The 19909-nt window shown below is 43.8% G+C and overlaps 2 protein-coding genes across 2 annotated transcripts; both read left to right on the forward strand.

The window, feature by feature from the left end:
* The first annotated feature begins 4684 nt into the window (after positions 1 to 4684).
* On the forward strand, positions 4685 to 5581 carry LOC131284111 (cathepsin M-like). The gene is made up of 3 exons (XM_058312967.1): positions 4685 to 4825; positions 5156 to 5313; positions 5386 to 5581. Exons 1-3 carry the CDS (start codon positions 4685 to 4687, stop codon positions 5579 to 5581), a joined length of 495 nt encoding a protein of 164 aa, XP_058168950.1.
* Positions 5582 to 10966: 5385 nt separating this feature from the next.
* On the forward strand, positions 10967 to 12897 carry LOC131286171 (uridine-cytidine kinase). The gene is made up of 6 exons (XM_058315070.1): positions 10967 to 11168; positions 11345 to 11410; positions 11496 to 11832; positions 11898 to 11995; positions 12060 to 12108; positions 12638 to 12897. Exons 1-6 carry the CDS (start codon positions 11052 to 11054, stop codon positions 12712 to 12714), a joined length of 744 nt encoding a protein of 247 aa, XP_058171053.1. The 5' UTR covers positions 10967 to 11051; the 3' UTR covers positions 12715 to 12897.
* Positions 12898 to 19909: the final 7012 nt, after the last annotated feature.

Here is a 19909-nt window from a genome sequence, read left to right on the forward strand (position 1 = left end):
GCCTAAAAGTGTCCGAAAGTCGTCTGAATCCCTACCTACGACGCACGCCCTCGGTTTTGCTGCAACGATGCAGTTTTCTTCGGCACTCGAAAGATTTTGGAGGATTTGGTATGAACAGTCGTTTGGTGAGTAGTGTTTATGTAGGCAGTATTTAAAACAAATTTTAAGGCGGGATTTTTCTTTATTTTGCAGCAGAAAGTAATAAAAAGAGAAATGGTAGTAACAGTCAGACAGTGGAATCATTAAAAGTGTAAGAACATATACTTGATGATATAGAATTATCACCAAAAAAGGAAGCTTCTAATTGGTTGATACAGATTTTTTCAAAACCTAATTCAGTATAAATAAAACATCCATAAAACATACTCATGATTTTCAATATCAATTAGACCCCTTGATTTAAAAATCCGTTCCAAAGGAATCGATGATATACGACCGGTTCAGGCGCAACATCACAGACAAACTGTTGCCTCGTGCTGGAAACAAGAGGCTTTGAGTGAGAAATTGAAATAAATTGTATCACATATGTAGATTAAAATCATTTATTTATGTTTTCGCGTTCGCGCTCGGGTGATCAGTTATGTTGTAAGCAATCCTACAGCGAGGAAGAGCAAAACTGAACCAGACACGAGATCCAAAGTGCCCCAGAACAACTGATCGCGACGTCTTCCAAGAACGCACCCAGAGTGGAGCGGTGTTGTTTCGCCAAATATCGCCCATGAAGATGGTACTTGGATTCGTGGCATTCTCCCTGGCCCGGTTTCGCTAGAAAATTTCCTTCGAAACACGGCACAATCTCCGACAGAATAAATGTTGAACACGCTGTCGAATCGATCGGAGGGAGGGCTCGTGAACATGAACATGGACGAATTTAAATTTGCACATAAGTGCGAACGATCTTCACAGGGTTTGCTCGATCGCAGACGATGATTTCGATCCAATTCGGGAAAGAATCTCGTTCGTAAATATCGTGGCAAAAAATATAGTCAGTTGTACGAGAAAAAAACGACTAACTCTGCGATCACTATCCACCGTTTGTGGAATCCTATCACTCAAGCGTACGAGCTGCCAGTTGGAACAAATTTTGTACAAGCCTACCACAACAAGCTTGCCGATGGAACATGATTTATAAGTGTCAGAAAACTGATGTTAGCAACAGTATATATTTCTGTACGCGAATCGCTTTTACAAACGGACAATGGAAACTTTGTTTCATTTCATGTTAAGAAGGATAATATGTTTTGTCATGTTCGGCCGATAGTCAATGAAGTCATACGTAACGAATTATCATTTTAACAATAAGTTCTTCATTGCACTTGAAATACTTTCAATGTTTTTGAATTTCTTCGAAAGCTAATTATGTTCCTCAATTATCGCAGAAACACATGGATGGATATTTGTTATATAGTTAATTTTTTCTGAACGTAGTAATTATTTTTTGTTTTAAATCTTTGTGCACTGTAATAAACTATTTTAATGAGAAGTTGTTTCCTTCTATATGTTTTTAAAAATATATAATTTATTTCCACTTGACTTTCGGTACTTAACAAAACTACACTTAACTTTTAACTCATTATGAATTATTTAGACTTTTTTTTAAGTAAAGTATGGTCGGAAACGGTATGGAAATTCAAGCATGAAATCGTTTAAATGTTGTTAAAAATCTTTTTGCGTACTTGACTGTGCTGGAAGAAGAATTCTCGCCAGAAACGGTCACAAGTATTTCACCAATAAAGTAACTCGTTTTCTAAGGGTACAAACGGGTTAAAAACAATCGTGAATACGGTTAATATATTAAACCAAACAGAAAATAACATTGTTGGCAACTGTCAGCTCTTGACAGAACACGAGCATCGGCACGCCGTTATGCTTTATTTATTTAATTTTACGAGCTCGTTAAGATTTCATTAGCGCTACCCGGAGGTTGCGATCCCCACCGACTAATACAAGCTGACACTAATTTTGCCTATCGATATGCATCGATTAATTACTCCGGGGACCCGGTTGGCGTGCCGTTACGCTGCCCGATAGCGGCTGGTTAAACGGTGTTATCTATTGCTCGCGGAGCAAGATAACCTGCGTGAACCCAGCGTGCGAGGGAAGATCCTCTCGGCCACATCCTCGGCGTCGCAACTGCCAACTGCGCATGTCACGTGGTCGTGCTTATCGGCCGATCTTTCCACACCAGCGGACACGCTGTTGGGCGAACACTTTGTACATCAATTGATTCCGGAGGCCGTGGCGTGGTCCCGATTTGGACCGGCCGCATCCTTGGCACCGGAGTGCCGGAGTGTGTAAGCACACTCCGAAACGCATCAACCGACGGCTCCTAACACCCGATGGAAAGCGATAAGATCCTGGACTGCCACAAGCGAAGATCAATATTTATATGTTAATTAATGTTAGATAACCGCCGGAGACACCGGTTCGCTGGAAGTGCTTCCCTGGTTCACCTTCGGGGACAGGTTGCCCGTGGACACGGGATGATCGAGTTCAGAAAAAAAAAACAAGAAACCCTCGGTCCGCGAAAATGGGCCCGGCAAGCTTTTTATCACCGCCAACGGGACGAGACGTTGTGATAATAATTTATTTTCAGCGAAAGAAACTGCTCCCGATTCTGCTCGCGCTACGGCGTGTTAAGTTATGTGAAACAAGTTTCACTTCCTCTCGCCCGGTTCGCATCGCTAAGTGCCCCGCAAACCAGTCGCCCTTTCCTCCACTCAGGGACCTTCGGTTGGACGCGTACATAATCTGCTTATCGACGTGCTTTAATCTCGGACACCCGACACGTCTGCCGGGGCAACTGACGCCGCCCGGCCGGCCGGGATGGATGTTCATGCAAATGGAGCATAAATTCGTCCACTGCTTAAACTGGGCCTAGTGCATGGCGAGCTCTGACGCCGATCCAGGATAACTCCCCCGAAGCACCTTTCGCATGAGAAAGGGGTTTGCGACAACGCTCCATAAAAATGCCCTTTTTTCCCGAGTGACGGCGGCGAAACGTCGAGCCGGTTCTTATGTAAAAACCCATTCCAAACGCATTCTTCAGCCACTGGCACCAGGCATGAGCCTAATAATAGGGGCACCGGTGAGCACCTCGAGCCAACGGCCAAACCCATTCCCAGCCCCTGCCCCGCGAGTGTCAGTTTCGGATGAAAAGTGTAGCAAATTTTTCATCTTAATCGACGCTGTAATTAAATCATGCACTGGCAGCGTCATCTTCAGCCTGGGCTTTGCGGTGGTCAAGGGCAGAACGTGCGGTTCCATTATTTTCGCCCTTCGTCCGCATCGCGTACGGATTTCGATCGCCAAACGGCTGGGGTTGAGTCCCATCGGCGTGTGTGTGTGTGTGTGTGCGTTTCCAGGTGATAAAATATGCGCACCACTTAGCACGGTTGAGGGAAGCGCTGGGGATGTGCCTGCACCGAAGAAGAGCGAGCCTTTAAATGCAATCCCGTGGAGAAACGAATCGTAACCGATCGGTGGCACTGTCATTAAAATAAGTCAGTAGCAGAAATGAATCCCCCGAGTTCGAGAGCCCGCGGAGAGGGTCAGTGTCGAGCTACACGTGCTTCCGAACGGGATGCGGTTTAATGGCCGAACCGGGCGACTTGTAGTACATTTTTCGCAAACGACAAACCCCCCCTTTCAAGCTTAAGGGACACTCCTGTCGCGCCAGTAATGGAGTACCTAATGGCTGCCAGGGCGAGTTATTAATTTATGGCAGTTAAACTTGAAAGCATAGCAGTTTGACCACTCGATCGGGAATCAGATAAGCGAGACAGCAGCAACATTTAGGGACACAATTGCGGAAAAATTTGCGGCTAATTGTCATTGGTAGTATGAAAGTATAACATTTTTGTTCATTTTTCAAAAACTGTCAATAGTTTCGCAATCGCTTATTTCAATATAACCTTTAATCATAAAAATTGTTAATAACACAATTTAATGAATTTCGAACTAAAAGAAGAAGCTTCCTACAACTACATAAAATTAACACTGTCTTAAAAAAGAAAACAAGTTAACGTAAACTATAAACAACCTCAGCACAAATATATTGGACGATCAGCAAAACACCTGCCGTTAATAATGGAACGCCAACGTAACGTTTGGGTTTTAAATAAAATCAAATAAACCAAAACATTTAAAAGCAACTGTCTTTGGAGGTTAGTTGAGCAAGGCAACAACGAAGCATTTGACTCAGTTGTAACCTGTTACTCGTGAAGAGAAGACGTTCGTTAACTTAAATGGAACATAATTCTATGGAATTTATGAAACCAGCAATAACACTGACCTGGTTTCTTCGAACATTTTCTAAAGTTATCCTCCAGCATTGTTCAGTGTAATCAGCACCTTCAGATCCACAATCAATCGCAGCAAGTGACAGAGGAAAAACGTCAATCATCCATACACACACACACACCAGAGGGAGCATATGGGAAAATGCAATTCCGCACATTCAACCGCGGCGACCCACTTGCGCATGCGTTGGCGCAAAAATGCAAACAATGGCGTTTTCGGCACACCCGAGCGTCCCCGGCAAGCGGCCGGTCCGTTTGATCCGCGACGGAAACCGATTCGTTCGGTCATACACCAAGTGAAAAAAAAAAATGGCACCGCATCCAATGGTGATGACCATTGCGATCATATCTGGCACGCAGAAGCTGCCGCCGACGAGTTACAAATGCAGCTGCCGGCATCCGAAAAGGTGTTAAATGTGCCGCACTGCAATGTCATCCTTCAGCGCGGAAAGGACGATCCGGGCAGCACGATCCGCACCGATGACAACCGGATAATGTTCCGGCCTCGGGACTTCAATCAACGGGTAGCACTTGCGCTGGCCCCCGTTGAAAGTGTCACTCAGCTCAAGTGGTCGGGAGTGGCCGGGGAAGGGATAAGAAAGCAAAAATGAACATCATTCTTCTGTCACTGCACATCTGTTAAAACGATTGCCATTTATTTCCATCGTTTCAGGTGCATCGTGTTTCATTCCCCCTTTCTACAAATATTCAGCTAAAATCTGCGCGAAAAGTTTTTGCCTTGAACAATATCTTCTGATTCCACCAGTTCCTTAACGTATTCATTATAACACAAATGAAGAAATTAGAGTATCTTGACTGTGAGGCGTAATGTTTCCACCCTTTTTCCACCACAGCAAGGCCAGTGTGCCTTCAACAAAGACTACGCGATCGCCAACATCAGCGAGTGGGCCATCATGCCGAAGAACGAGGATGCTCTCGCGTATGCCCTGTGGAAGGTGGGTCCACTGCCTATAAGCCTGAATGCAGCACCAAAGTCCTTCCAGTTGTACAGGTACGGAAATGGTTTTCCCAGGTTGGGATGGCGCATCTGAACTAGCTCTTATTTCCGATCATCCTTCGGCAGCAATGGGATCTACGACGATGAGGCTGCGTGCGACAACTCGAAGGTGAACCACGCGATGCTGCTGCTCGGCTACACCAAAGACTACTGGATCCTGAAGAACTGGTGGGGTGGCTGGGGCGAGGACGGTTACATGCGGTTGGCGCGGGGCAAAAATCTCTGCGGCGTCAGCAACTACGCCGGGTACGTGGTGGTTTGAGCGAAGGCGTGAACCGATTTGCAACACAAATTAGGGATAGGATTATCGTAATTTGGGAGACAATTGAGGTTAAATTTATGAGACAGTTCAATTAGAAGACCATGGATACACGGAACGAGCTTTGGTTTCTTGGCCTTATGCCACGCTTATCAGAGAAGACAAAATATTATTTCACGAAATCTTTACTATAACAAACATAACAATAAAGAAAATAATTTAACCAATTCAATAAGACCAAAATTTCATTTTAAATTTTTAACTTCACTTCATCTTCTTCGTAACTTTTCTCTTCTTTCTTCCATTGAATATAAATCTGTACCGAGAGAAAATAATTTGTATCCACTACCAAGTGGACAGGATATTTAACGCCTGCGGCTACCGGCGTGAATATCGGAGAGCCCCGAAATGTTCCAAAAGTCGGGCTTCAACACCCCGAACTCGGATGAGACGCAAACAATCCTGCATAAATTACGCTAATCTGATTTCGGTGCGAGGACGGCAGCACCAACAAAGAAATTTAAAGATTGCTTAAAATGACCATAGCTGAAGAAAGGGGGGGGAAAAAGACAAGGAAACAAACCACATGGAAAGACACAATTGTACCGGTTTGCATCGCGAGCCGAACGGACGGAATGAAGTGTGAAAACGACCATTTTCGGCCCGTCGATGGTACTTCGCAAGAATGAAGGCGCGAAAGAATCGATCGACCCGCCGCGAATATGGCGTGAGGTGGCCATTTCCATGCCGGCGAAGATTGCACCCAAACAGAATCGGGTTTTGGAATACTGCAATGAAAAGGGGGTGCGGGGGATGAGCGACCAAATTGCGCCGCCCCGATACGGTCTGCCGAAAGCCGTGAATTATTGCAAATCAAAAAACATTTATTCGCCGGGCGGAAAATCACCGATCGTACCCTTCCTTGCGCCGGCGTCCCTCCTCCAACCGAACGGAAGCGCTTTCGGGCCACAATTTGGTCGCAATGACGACAGTTCGATCTCACAAATCGGCTAAAATATAACCCGAACGCGGGAGACAAGATGGCAATTTTCTGTCGTTAAACCATTCCGTCAATGTTTTATGGCGTGCCCGGAGGGCTGGCAGGATGAGCGCATCCTCGTGGAATATGGGAAAACAGAGACCGATCGAGGGGCACAAAATAGGGTGAAATAAAATTTACTCTTGAAACTCTTTTTGAAGAAAATTTGAAGAATATTAGAAAAACGTTGAAAACAATTTCTTCAAAAGTTGAATCTACGTTAGTTTCACTAAATATTTTGCATCATGCTTTTTTCAACATTTTTTAAAACATATTTTAAATGATCATTCTAGAAAACATGTTAAGATGTCTTTGTCAATTTTAAGTGCATTACAACAAACGACTCATAGAATTGATTTTGCCCGTTGTTCTTTGGCTAAGCGTGAAAGAAAACTCCCGAATCACAACGGTGTTATCGTTCAAATTTATAACTTATGGTATGGCTGCAAATTGCACACCCGCAAAAGGAATCCGCAATGTCGCGTTTTCTCAACTTCAATTTTGTCTGCACCGAGGAAGCGTAAAATCTTTTTATTGTTTTCTACATCTTGCTTCTTATCTGTGTCCTCTCGGCCACATCTTCCATTTTTTGAGCACCCAAAAGTATTATCATCACTCAACCGCGTATCTGCAACGCGCAGCGACTCTGCTAACGCCTCTGAATTGCCTGCTAATTGACGATGAAATGCACCCGATAAGAAAACACAAGCCCCTTTTTGGACGTTTGCAGCCCAAAATGCAACTGCTGCTGACATCACAAAGAGAAAAGCAGCGAAGGCAACTAACCACAGATCGGAACATCGGTTCGCAGGATGCACATCCGCACACCCAACCACCCGGCTCTGGCCTCACCGTAGTTGATGCATGGTGCAACCAGCGTTTCGACAGGTTGTGGCATTGTGTTTTTGTGTCGGCTCAGTCAGGGCCCACTTTCGCCTTCAAGAGCATTGTTCAACATTCCACTGGCATGTCGAAATGCATCAAAGGGCAAGATAAATAAACCTGCGGATGCATTCACATCCTGAAGGGAGTTTGGGGGTTGTCCGTCCAGGATCTTTTTCTTCCGAGCCTTCTTTCGCTAAACCGGTTGAACAAATGATCAACACTTGTAAACCGTCAACCGGGGCTGGAATTTGAAACGTTGGCAATTGAAGAACATGTTTTAAAACGCTAGTACATGGTTTTAGAGAAGTGTTCTTCCTTCAAACGATCTAGGTACGGTGTAGAATTATGAACAGTTTTAAAAAAGATTTTATTCTCTCAGCAGCAAACATCAACGATTCAACATAGATATCAGAAGAAACCGGCAATAAAAACAGCCAAAGAGTGTGACTCAAACATCGTGCACCACCGGAGTGCCATAAATCAGTGGTTTGTTCTGGGTGGCCTGGGCCACGATCTCCGCTTCTCCATACCGTTCTAAGCTCTCGCCCGGTCGTGCGTGATTCGTTATCAAAGCGCGAAAAAATGCTAAGCCTAACCCAACGCATGATAAATCATCGCACCGTGAGCATAAATCAAACCCCTTGTTAATGCTCCATCCACTATCGCGCACACACGGAAGCCTAAGCTGATGAAGTGTTGAAAAACTATTAGCGAATAATGAGTCGCCCGATAAGCGGATTTGGGACCATTAGCAATCGAGAAATCCCAGCGATCTCTTACCGGCATTAGCTTCTTAATACCGAAGTCGTAACCGCAGCTCTTAACCATCGTGGAGAGGACATCTTTTAAGCGGCTTTACGAAAAGTGGCTGATTCTAAACGAACCATTTCTAGGTCTTTAATGGTTGGATGGGATTCTAGTCTGATTGAGTCGGATGACCGATCCGTTTTGTGATCAACCGAATGTATGGTAAACGTAAACCACGGGTACATGTGTTAAGAATGAACCAAATCGAACGTCCTGAAAAATGTGTTGGGTTAACCTAAATTAAGTTTAATTATCGATGACAGAAACCACGCTGCTGGCACACTTCCTTTCTCCAATTATTTGATTTGATTATTAACTCGAACCCCAGGCCATGACGTGCGCTATACAACCTTCGAAGCCCAATTCCATGTCCGGGATGAGTTGTGGCTTTGATGACCGCATTATTTACCCATCGCCGATAGCGTCGACGGTGCGTTTTGATGCGAGTGAAATGTTTTTGACGGCCAGACAACCTTCCTCAACTGGACGCACATCCTGACGCGCCGTTGAACACGGATAATGGAGTCATCAGTCAAACAAAGACGTAAGGCTTCATTTTTCTGTAGATCAACATCGCCGAATCTGTCGATCGGTCGCTTGATGTTAGCGGATTTTGTGTAATCGGATCAAATTGGCACGAATTCGGAGCCCATATAAGCTATGGCGCCTTACGGCCGCGGTGCAATTTTGCTAGCGTCCTTCAGCGTTCCGTCCGCCATCGTTTCAATATTTACAGTCAAATTAAACAGACTTGTTAGCTTACATTGCGCGTTATGTTTCAATATGGTTCCATGTTCACCGGAATGCTTTTGTTTAGCACTTAAGGTTTCCTAATCAACCCAACGGTTGCCTTCCTCTTATGTGCCTTTTGTTTCAATAGTTTAAAATATTTGCAATCACCAGTCAGACATTTGTCATTTCCCAACCGCAACCTTCACGCCCAAATTGGCGTGGCCGTTCCTTTGATTTATGAGACTGAAGAGCGCAACTAGACAGGCATAGTGCGCACTCACAGCTTCACTGCCATCGGCCACGAATTCGGCATTACGAAAAATCAGCCAAAAGTTCAGCCCTGGTCACGTGCGGAAATTCCAACGTGCGAAAGGGGGTCAAACGTTGCCAGCCATCGCCAGCTTACATGAATAATCGTCCAGTTCATTAGCTGGGATTAGACACGGGATTATCGGGATTGGAGCTGGAACCACGGTGGCCTCCAGAATGGTGGGGGAATGATAAGCCCCACGAGTCGCTGGCCAGAACCACCGCAAGGAGTCACGGCTACGTTGAGAGAGTTGTCGAACACGACCTTCGAAAGGAAAGAACCAGATTAACACATATTTCACGAATCAATAACGACACGTCGAACATGCGGTGCTTGAAAAGTGCCAGCGAAACGAAAGAGCCATGATACGGCATATCGTTCGAGCAGGGCCGCACACTTCGCCACATCGTAACCGTTAAGGCAGGATAATGGTAGTACCACTCTCGATCATATATAAAATTAATCGACTTACCGCGGCCGTAATGGATCTCGATTGACAACGTCCCGAAAAGCGGGCGTATTCGACAGGATCTGGGTGCATTCGAAATATCTACATTCACTCCCAGCCGTCTTGTAGCTTAGCGCGAGCGGGTGATAAATGCATAACTGCAGCCGGGTTGCGCTATATTGTCCAACACATTCTACTTACCTGGCGGTCCAGCAACTGGAAACGGATATACTTCACGGTCAGCTGAAGGTGCAACGGAAAAATCATATCCATCAACCTGTGCGCAATCGGTGAATGGACGACACAGAAATGGCGATGAATGAATGTGGTGGAATTAATTGAAAAGCTCAATCCGAAAGTTGTACACATCAATAAGGCCCGTCGAATGGTTTGAGCGTATCCGTTCTAAGATTAAAATTATTGGAGTAAAGGCAATCACATTTGAATTTTATAAGGACGTTACTTACGTTGCGTTACGAACGTTACGAAAACACAAGTGTATGATTAAGATAATGATGAAGCAAATGATGAATAAAATTTACATAAACACGTAGTACTGTTTGTAACAAACTATCAAGCAATTAATTGCACCAAACATTGCAATGTGCACTAAGCATGTGCTAAAAATAATTGAGTCTGTTCTCGACATAACCGTCGTGTTCTATGAACCTTGGATGAAGAGACCGTACCGCATCACGGTAATTTATAATTGTTGATCTAAATAAAATGTAAATTTAAAAAGGAAAACAATCTTTAAATATTTGCACAGCAGACAGAACAAATAACTTTGTAAGACTCTTTAAGGCTATTCCGAAAGCCAAAGGATGGACGAATCCGGTGATTCCGGTTCGGATGAATCCGGTGAATCCGATACATCCGGTGAATCTGATTCTGGTGAACCCGGTTCGAATGAATCCGGTTCGGACGAATCCGGTGAATCGGACGAATCCGGTGAAAACTTTTTGAAAACTTCTTTTACTAATGGAATTCCAAAGTAACCGATTGCATGTTCCAATTACTGCAATTCCTACGTTGTTGAAGTAATCTTGGCAGTATACCACTGATTGTCAAAACGATCTTGGGAAATGTCAAACTATTCGAATGTAGTATACCTCGTTATTTACCTTCTTCTGTCGTAAGAACAACAACATTGTGTCAAGTTTTCAATTTTCCTACTCACGCTGTCCGCCCCTGGCATATTTCTTCCAGATTTGTGAAGAAAACGTGGAAAAACTTTTACAACCAACGCACAATGAGCGACGGCGAGTGTATTAATGGTGTAGGCAATGGAATACGTATAAATGGCGGCACGGATGGCGTGAAAACGCCGTTTCTGATCGGTGTTGCGGGCGGAACCGCCAGCGGAAAGGTGAGTGTGTATGTCGGCCGACGGGGTAGTGCGCAGTGCAGCGAAGATGAAAATGTGTCCCCGTCCTTGAAAATGGTGCCAAAAATAAGCACCACCAGCTGTATGTACAAACAATTGATAAAACACGGCCACTAACGTCGATGGACAACCGTTACCCCCTTCTTCCCGTCCCGCAGTCGACCGTTTGCAAGCGGATCATGGAGCAACTGGGTCAGGCTGATATGGATCATACGCAACGACAAGTCAGTGCACACAGGCGTCAAACAGTTTTACGTAATCGCTTCTGACCACAATGCATCTGCGTTTGTTTTGGCACGCGCTTTGTAGGTAGTCACCATCAGCCAGGACAGTTTCTACCGCGAGCTGACGGCGGCAGAGAAGGCACGTGCCGAGCGGGGACTTTTCAACTTTGACCACCCGAGTGCCTTCGACGAGGAATTGATGCTGCAGACGCTGCAGGACATACTGCACGGCAAGAAGGTGGAAATTAGCGAATACGACTACCGAAGGAATGCGGTCTGCCCGGAGAAAATCATCACGATTTACCCGGCCGACGTGGTCCTGTTCGAGGGAATCCTGGTGTTCTACTTCCCTGCCATCCGTGATCTGTTCCACATGAAACTGTTCGTCGATACCGATTCGGACACGAGATTGGCACGAAGAGGTAAACAGGTTTGGCTGATTTGCTTGATCCATATTGAATGTGTTGTTACCTTTTCGCAAATACAGTTCCCCGTGATATTAACGAACGCGGCCGGGACCTTGATCAGGTCCTTAACGCCTACATGAACTTTGTGAAACCAGCGTTTGAGGAATTTTGCTCACCGGTAAGGCCACTCCGTACCGTTAAAAGCATCGAGCCAATACCAATCCACGCCTTACCCTTTTCAGACTAAGAAATTTGCCGATGTCGTGATACCGAGAGGAGCAGACAACACAGGTAAACAATTTCGCAGCCGGATTGGTATTTGGGAACTGTACTTTTGTTGGTAAAGTTGTATGTGGTTCCTTCCTTTCCTATTTCTCTTTAATTTTCGAATATATGCTAATTATGAAGATGTTATTCTTAAACCAATCTTTCTCATGGACGAATGAAGACAATATTCAAAAACTTCTGTACTCCACATCGCTTTTTTAATGGAAAGTACGGGCACATTAACCATGGATCACGTAACACTTTCACATCACTTCTACTAATAAACGTACTGGTTGTTTCGTTTCTTGGGTCGAAATTAACCACAATTAGCAATAATGATTGTGATTTAAGGTGTAGCACGTAGAGTCCGTATAGAGTATAGTTCGTCGGATATAAGCTGTTTAGGTGTTAGTAACAATCGGTGGTCAGTCCATGGCAACCCCAAGGGGGCAAGCCTTCGTTGTTCCAACTCCACGTACTGGAAATGCAACTTAGTTCTACTGGATGTTTCTCTCTTTTCTCTCTTCTTGCTTCTTTCTCCACAATTTTGCAGTTGCGATCGATCTGATAGTGCATCATATTAATGAGATCTTGCATCCGAGTGGCGGGCTCAACCAGAACGGGCACTAACTCGCGATGTGGTCTCTGGGTGGTCGTGTGGGTGGTACGGAAGGGATCCTCCTACGCAAAATATCGTAGCTATCACCGCACAGCGGCCAGCAGCTGCGCACTGGTCGTCTGGTGCGTGAGAAAGCTGCCGAAGGCGCTGATCATACTAACTTAGCACCATCGGACCGGAAACCAAAAACGATCCCCGTAGCACCGTCACATTGTTCCCATACCAAGCTCTCCGCGTGTACTTGGCCTAGCAAGGAATATAAGCGTAACGGCGAAAACCTCAGTAAAGCGCATGCCAAACTAAAGTTCCAAGCAAATAGACTGCATGGTCAGCTATTTTTTTACTCTACCGCTTACGACTCAGGACTGACCTCCTGTCACGTCGGGGTTTAGAAAACAAAACAGTTAGAAACTGCTAACCAAGAACTGGGAAACCAATTAATCTACGGATACGATCAGAAAAAGTAACAGTTAGACTGAGCATTGCCGAAAAGAGCTTTTTCTATAAACATTAACCATGGTTTTTGGGTAGTCTTTCCTCCAGTCAATAAGCATACATTGTGCAAATTGTATCATATTTGCAATCGAGCAAAAACCACTACGGACAGTTTTACTACACTTACTGCTGTTATGTTTTTTAGGTTAAGAATTTCCGCATTACTTAATGCCCGCCCCCTAATCCTTCTTTACTCCTAGTTGAATTGAGCAAAAGGGAACCATAAATTTGTGACATAAGCCTAGCTACAATACCGTGTAGCAGAATATTAATGCCAATGATCCCAGTGCAAATTGACCCCACAAACAAAATTTTCTGCTGCGATTTTTCCGACAGTAATACCTAAATTACCACCAACATTCCTGATGCAATTAAATTTTTTATACGTTTCTTTTTAACTTACGTTTAATTTTTTACTTAAATTTTTGACAGTTAGCCATTCACATTCCTTTTTTAATTTACAAACCTCCCCGCGCTACTGCCAGATTATTGAAACGACGCTCCATTGAACAAGAGTAGAAGATGATCGGGATAAACCTGAACCCTACCAAACTGTTGTGTCAATCTAAAGTAAGGCCAATTGCAACACTCGGTAAAAAGAATACCCTAAACATAGCTCCCCTTCGCTGGGGATAAATGAATATGCTCACCAGCTCCTAGTTATAGTATCGTACAGATGAGAACATGGTTACATACTGCAGTTTAACAACACCGGAACAGCATAATTGGTAAACTAACTACAGTCAAACCAGACCGTGATCATTGATAGCGAATATTCTAAGGCATGTTTCGTGTGTGGCACAATAAAGAGGACATTTTCAAATACGCATACATCGGTACGTCTTATTTCATTTCGTTTCCGTTTTCATCACATTTTCGCCCGTTTGTGCAGTCGTGTGTTTCCACTTTTTGGAACTATTCCTTATTCTTGTGTCCTCAAAAATTGAACACTGTTGATTGGTTTTTGAACTGATTCATAAAAATTTCTATCACATACTACTTCCCTCCCTTCTTGGTTATACTTTCTTTGTCAGTGGGAACAAAACTTCACCGATCAGCGTCCAATCAGCTCATGAAACGTTTCTTTTTTTCCTTTTCTCACTCTTCCAGTGGCTATCGATCTGATTGTGCAGCATATTCGCGAGTTCCTGAACAATCGCACCCGCAGTGATCACAGTCCCCATTTGGCAACCTGCGGCACGAATGCCCTCAACCTGGCCGCTGGTCGAGGTAAGCCTTCCATTAACGATTCCGAGCAACACTATCGGCCTCACTGAACACCGTCAGTGCAGGACGGCCGGCCAATCGTAGACCGTACCGGCGAGGCTCGACTCGCTTTCTCTGTTACTAGCAAAATTCAGCCGGCTGCGGCATATCCTTTGCCCTGCCCCTGACCCTTTCACTTTAACGCGCATCACACATCGATGCACGCTCTTTTTCCACATAGAAAGTACAGAAACAGAACAGACCAACTCAGACTTAGATAATATGTAACGCCACTGTCCACCAAGCAGATATGCGGGCCTTGCTCTTCATGTTCAGTTTTGAATCTTATTGCACCGAACAGCCTCAGAACCTTCGCTGGTCGATTGCATTGACGAATTCATTGATAGAGACAGAAATCAAAAAAGCAAAATTTTGCAACAAAATTTACCAAATAACAGGCTAAACCACCATCACGTAATTTTACTTTCGGTAGAAGATTTTTCGTAGGCTGTAGTGCGTTTTGTATAATTTTAATTTTAAACGTACATTAGAAACACGTATATCGTGATAACATTAGTTTTAAGTACATTTAAACTAACACATCAATATTGGTTTTACTTTATTTCCTCTATCAAATCCTCTACAACAAATGAAGTTTGCATTTACGTAGGTCGGCATTTTGGGTATAACTAGGGTTATTTTTAATTCCTGAAGATGCACATTTCTATTGCAGAAATATTTGAGCCTTTAAATTATGAATTAATGCAACGATTACGGTTTCATCACCTTTAAAATTATGCATTTGATATTTAAATTTAATTCTTTGCTTAACGAGCGGTTTAGATACGCTTCTGTTTACATCCGTTTGCATTAACAATTCATTATTCTGTCCCATCAAGCAATAGTTGAAATAAGTGAACGCATTTCGAACGTATTTCCAACAAAAATTAAAGGTAGTTAGATCAAACTACACAAAACAAAAGATACGTTTTACTAACATAGCTTGTAGAAATTCGTGACAGTAAAGTTTCATTAGTCAGATTTGTAGCGTGAAGCACACTTTCTTGTCCTCGAAATGCTCGCAAACATACAAAAAAAACACAAACAAGAGAAAAATTAGCAATTAAAACACATACACACAACCTTTACACTGGAATATTTAAGTGAACAAGTAAGAAAAAAAATTCTTATTTTCATATAGAACCAGCAAACATGTACGCCATTCTGAAATGATCCCTGAAGTGATGCGCTGTTTTTGTATTTGCCGGCAAAATCAATCTCTTCCGTACACAAAGTTGCTACTATAGCGCCTATGGTTGATATTGAAAGTCTCTTTAATGTTTCTGCTGCATTTATTTTGCATTCGTTCCTTATATTTTAATTTATGGTTTTTGTTTTTGTTGTCAATGCTATTTCTTTTTGTTTTAGTTTGTTTTCCAATATTTTTCCTTTTCCTGTTGTGTACATTATTAACTGTGTTTCGTTTCATTTCTTTATACCAAATCTGATATTTCTAGTCCGTTACTTCGTGTTCCACTAGAGGGTGTACGTGTGTAAATGACGAAAAACCATATACCAAAGCGAAAACATATGTACGGGTCACTTAAACTGAAACAATCCGAATGGAGAAAAACTAAAGAAACGAAGCAAACGTCAAGTCAACCGTTATAAGGAACTTTGTTAAACCGCACAGCGGCAAAGCATACCTATTTGGAAACGAATTGAAAAAAATATGTGAAACAAAAACTGTCGAAAAATACGAATGATTTGTTCCTCAAAAAAAAAAACACTCAAAATGCAAAAAGGCACCAAATACTATCTTTAGTTTATCTGAGAACACACAACATGTGACCTGACTGTGTGATTGCTTTCAGTTAAGATACGAAAAGATGTGTTTATGTTCACAGGGTTTCACTTTTTCCCTTCAATGTGCGTCCACGAGCTCAAATCGAAAATCGAACTCACTAGTTTGCAGGATGTAATAAGTTTCGTTTAATGCTAGCTACACCGTTCATGAATTTTAGGAAAGTGCCATTACTTTACCTTAGTGCTTAATTTTCGTTACTCGTCCATGTTTATTGTTATGTTTACCGTTTATGAATGTTAAGATGAGGCTACAGTAACAGCAATGCAATGTCCTGCAAGTCCTTGATCCGTTCCCGACACCAATCACTAGCTCGATGTCAGGGCAAGAGTAATTTTGTTTGTTCTGTTCCCTCGATATGCCCAGTGGTGCACAACTCCCACGGTAACGGTAACTTTGTTTCTCATATGTTTTCGTATCGTTCGTAGCCCGTGCCGATATGGAAACACTCTCCCCTTCCGTAATCAATAGACAGCTCTATTCGGTGATGTACGATTACAGTTGAACAGCCTAGTAGCAACCAACTTGATTGTGATACGGACGAATGTGTGAGTGTGAGTGTGTGTGTGTGTAGCACCTGAAAAACAAAATTACCAAATGACCCGCGTCTCGCGACTAAGGAGTATATTATTTTTGTGAATGTCTTAAAGGAAGAACACTTACAAGTACGCAAGCAAAATGGTGGACAACAGTGAATCAAACAAGATTGAAGAGCAATACATCAATTACTGCTAAGAAATAAATTATGTTGCGTAGGATACTAAGAAAACCGGCAGGAGACGTGCAGGCGGGCAATGAACGTCGCACGGATTACCCAGTTCTACACCCAGAGGCTTCGAAGGTTGACGATGGACGGATGAATAGTGCAAACTCACCACGGTTGCAAGCTTATTATCGGGCAAGAACCCTCAGCTCCCAAGAGGACTGATAATCTCGAGTAGAGAAGGTTGTAGGAGTTAGATAAATATTCCTTTGAATAGGTAGATAACTATACTTGCAATTCTTTTTCAAACTCTGATCCAACGACGTTTTCTCTTCGCTTGCCTGTTCGGTTGGCACCGAGAACGAAGGGAATGTAATACAGAAGCAATTTAAACTGTTGGCCCAGATTCACAAAACTGTATGTACAATAAAGATTTAAAAAAAAACACCACCAAAAATATGATTATGTTGCTGTAAAATTTGGAAATAAATCAATTTTAATGTATGTTTAAACCTTGTTTATTCTCAATTACAATTTTCGTTGTTTCGTTGCGTTGTTTCGTTGTAAAGTTTTCTATCACTCAATATAAAATAAAAGATGACGGTACACCAAAAGTAAAATTTCCTAAACGTTCAGTAAAATTCTGTTATCTAGTATTTTAAACTTGTGGTGGTTGTATGTTAATCATTATTAGCATATTAGCGATGTTAGCGTTTTTGCAAAACAAAAGATGAAAGATTTTCTGCTTCTTCACAGATTTAAAACTTCTGGCCATGCTCTAGAAGTGTTATCAATTTTAAGTAGTAAGTGTGAACAAAAGGGTTCACACTTTGTTACTTTCACGTGTCAATAATTCAAGAAAATTTTGTTTTCACTGAGGTTCGTTCTTCGGTGGCCGAGACAATCGAACACAGGTGGAAAAGACTGTATGTAAATTTTAGAACATACATACAACATCTTTAATTTCATAAGTATGTTCAAAGATTTTCAATCTTCAAGTGTTGAAGGTTGTTTGGTTCAAATTCTTACTATTGAATAAATTGATCGATATAATAACTTACCATATTCACCACATTTGAAGCTTCGCAGAGTATTGGTAGCATTCAAGAAGGTCATTTTTAAAGATCCACGAAATCGAATCCTTGCATTGTAACATTTTAAAAACATAAGAAATATGTTTGAACTTTTTGATGCACCCTATTCTTCCGTTAGCTATTGCCTTCGCTTGGTACGCACTGTGGGAGCCCTGTCGAGGGCGAAGGCTCTACTGTAGGGTTTCACCTGTCCACACGCATACACCCGCACGTGGCCAGGTAGCTAGGCAAAAGTTTACAGCAACCTCCGGTGGCTGCATTAGTGTCCATTTGTTTGCCTCGGATCGACGCGACGGTGGCCATCATGCTGCCCGGTTGTTTTTCGTTCGTTTATGTCGCTTTTTGTGCGTTTTTTCACTAGTTGTTGCTAAGGAAGTTAATGGAGAAACATTCTCCAGAGTGAACTGTGTATCGTTTTTGTGTAAATTGTTCCGCATTCTGTGCAATTGTTTTAATTGTTGGCACGAGCATCTCGCCAACCGAACCGAAGTCAGAGCCCACGAAAGGTACACCTGTGTGAGCCTCGCGCTTAGAACCACCGCAACCACCAACACCAGCGTGGCAACGCGGTTTCGTGGAACCGCGACGGTGGTGGCGCCGTTGTCATGGTGTTCGGAACGCGAATCCGCCGCCGATCTCCGTCGTAGTGTGCGGCTGTTGGTGTGCAATAGAGACCACGGGCCGCAGCTTTCCGGAGCCGCCGTCACGTTCGCGTGCGTCAGTTGAGTTCGAAACCTGGTCGCGTACGGACACGGCACCTGTACGTGCACCTCGTCGCTGTTTTCCTCCCCGTTCGCGGCCACCCCCCCCGGTGCGAGGGTCGATCAAAACAAAAAACAAATCAACCAAACAAACCACCCCCTCCCGGGACACGAGATCAACCGAGAGGGGTAGCGTAAGTGTGGTGCGTTTTCTTCCTTCCGTCCGAGTTTTTCCCTCGACATTCGCTTGCGGCAGGTCTCGGCAGGTGATGTGGCGCGTGCGGTGTCCTCGCGATTGGCGCACCAACTTCTTGTTCTAGCGCTCATTCTTCGGCCCATTGTTTCCCCCCGTTGTTACCGTGTGCTAGTGCGTGTGTAAGGTGCTGGTTGAGCCCGCCTTTTGCGTAAAAGCAGTAAAAACCCCGTGTGGAAAAAAAATCGCCATCCCCTCATATACGCCCCCTTCATGGGGAGGAAATGAGCACGGCGCGATAAATTTGCGTGCGTATCTCGCGGCCCGTGCTGCTGCGTGTCACCGCGATCAGTGTATTTCTCTGTGTATGTGTGTTTGCGTATGTGTGCACCTTTCGATGGGAGTATACGTGTGATTCTGTGGCCACACATTTCTATCCACGGTTCTTGATGTCGCGATCGTACCGATCGAGCGCGCGCGCGCCTTCCGGTGGAGGATCGTTTTTCCCCTCGGTTTCATGTTTTGATGTTTCAATGTGATTTAAAAAATAAAACCTTCACCTCGTCCGCGTGCTCCAAAGCAGTAGGCGTTTGCCTTCGATTGTCAACATTTGGGCAGATCCAAGCAGCCGGATCGGTTCGGCTTGCCGTTCGTATTTTCGCGACGAGAAGATTTCGCTACACTCGGGCGAAATTTTACTTTCCCACGGTGTCCCCACACACGCCCGAGCGACGCCGCACGCGAACTGCGGCTGTAAGGAGGAAGCGGCTCGGTGCGGATCGGGTTTCGACGGGGCAACAACACTGACAACGCGGCGGTGTGGTAAGATTTGATGCGGTGGAAAAATCGAAAGGTTCGTCCGAGAGAGAGATAGAGAAAGGGTGTAGAAGAAGCAAGAGGTGAGCGCAGTGGAAGAAAAGTTACCTAGCGAGTGGAAAGTAAGCAAGCGA

Source organism: Anopheles ziemanni, chromosome 3, assembly GCF_943734765.1.
Source record: "Anopheles ziemanni chromosome 3, idAnoZiCoDA_A2_x.2, whole genome shotgun sequence".
Taxonomy (NCBI): Eukaryota; Metazoa; Arthropoda; class Insecta; order Diptera; family Culicidae; genus Anopheles; species Anopheles ziemanni.

Coding starts and splice junctions, on each gene's coding strand:
- LOC131286171 (XM_058315070.1), top strand. CDS start 11,052: ATGAGCGACGGCGAGTGTATTAATGGTGTAGGCAATGGAATACGTATA. Junction 11,833..11,897: donor CACGAGATTGGCACGAAGAG/GTAAACAGGTTT, acceptor TCGCAAATACAG/TTCCCCGTGATATTAACGAA. Junction 11,996..12,059: donor TTGAGGAATTTTGCTCACCG/GTAAGGCCACTC, acceptor TACCCTTTTCAG/ACTAAGAAATTTGCCGATGT.
- LOC131284111 (XM_058312967.1), top strand. CDS start 4,685: ATGCAGCTGCCGGCATCCGAAAAGGTGTTAAATGTGCCGCACTGCAAT. Junction 4,826..5,155: donor CTCGGGACTTCAATCAACGG/GTAGCACTTGCG, acceptor TTTCCACCACAG/CAAGGCCAGTGTGCCTTCAA. Junction 5,314..5,385: donor AAGTCCTTCCAGTTGTACAG/GTACGGAAATGG, acceptor ATCCTTCGGCAG/CAATGGGATCTACGACGATG.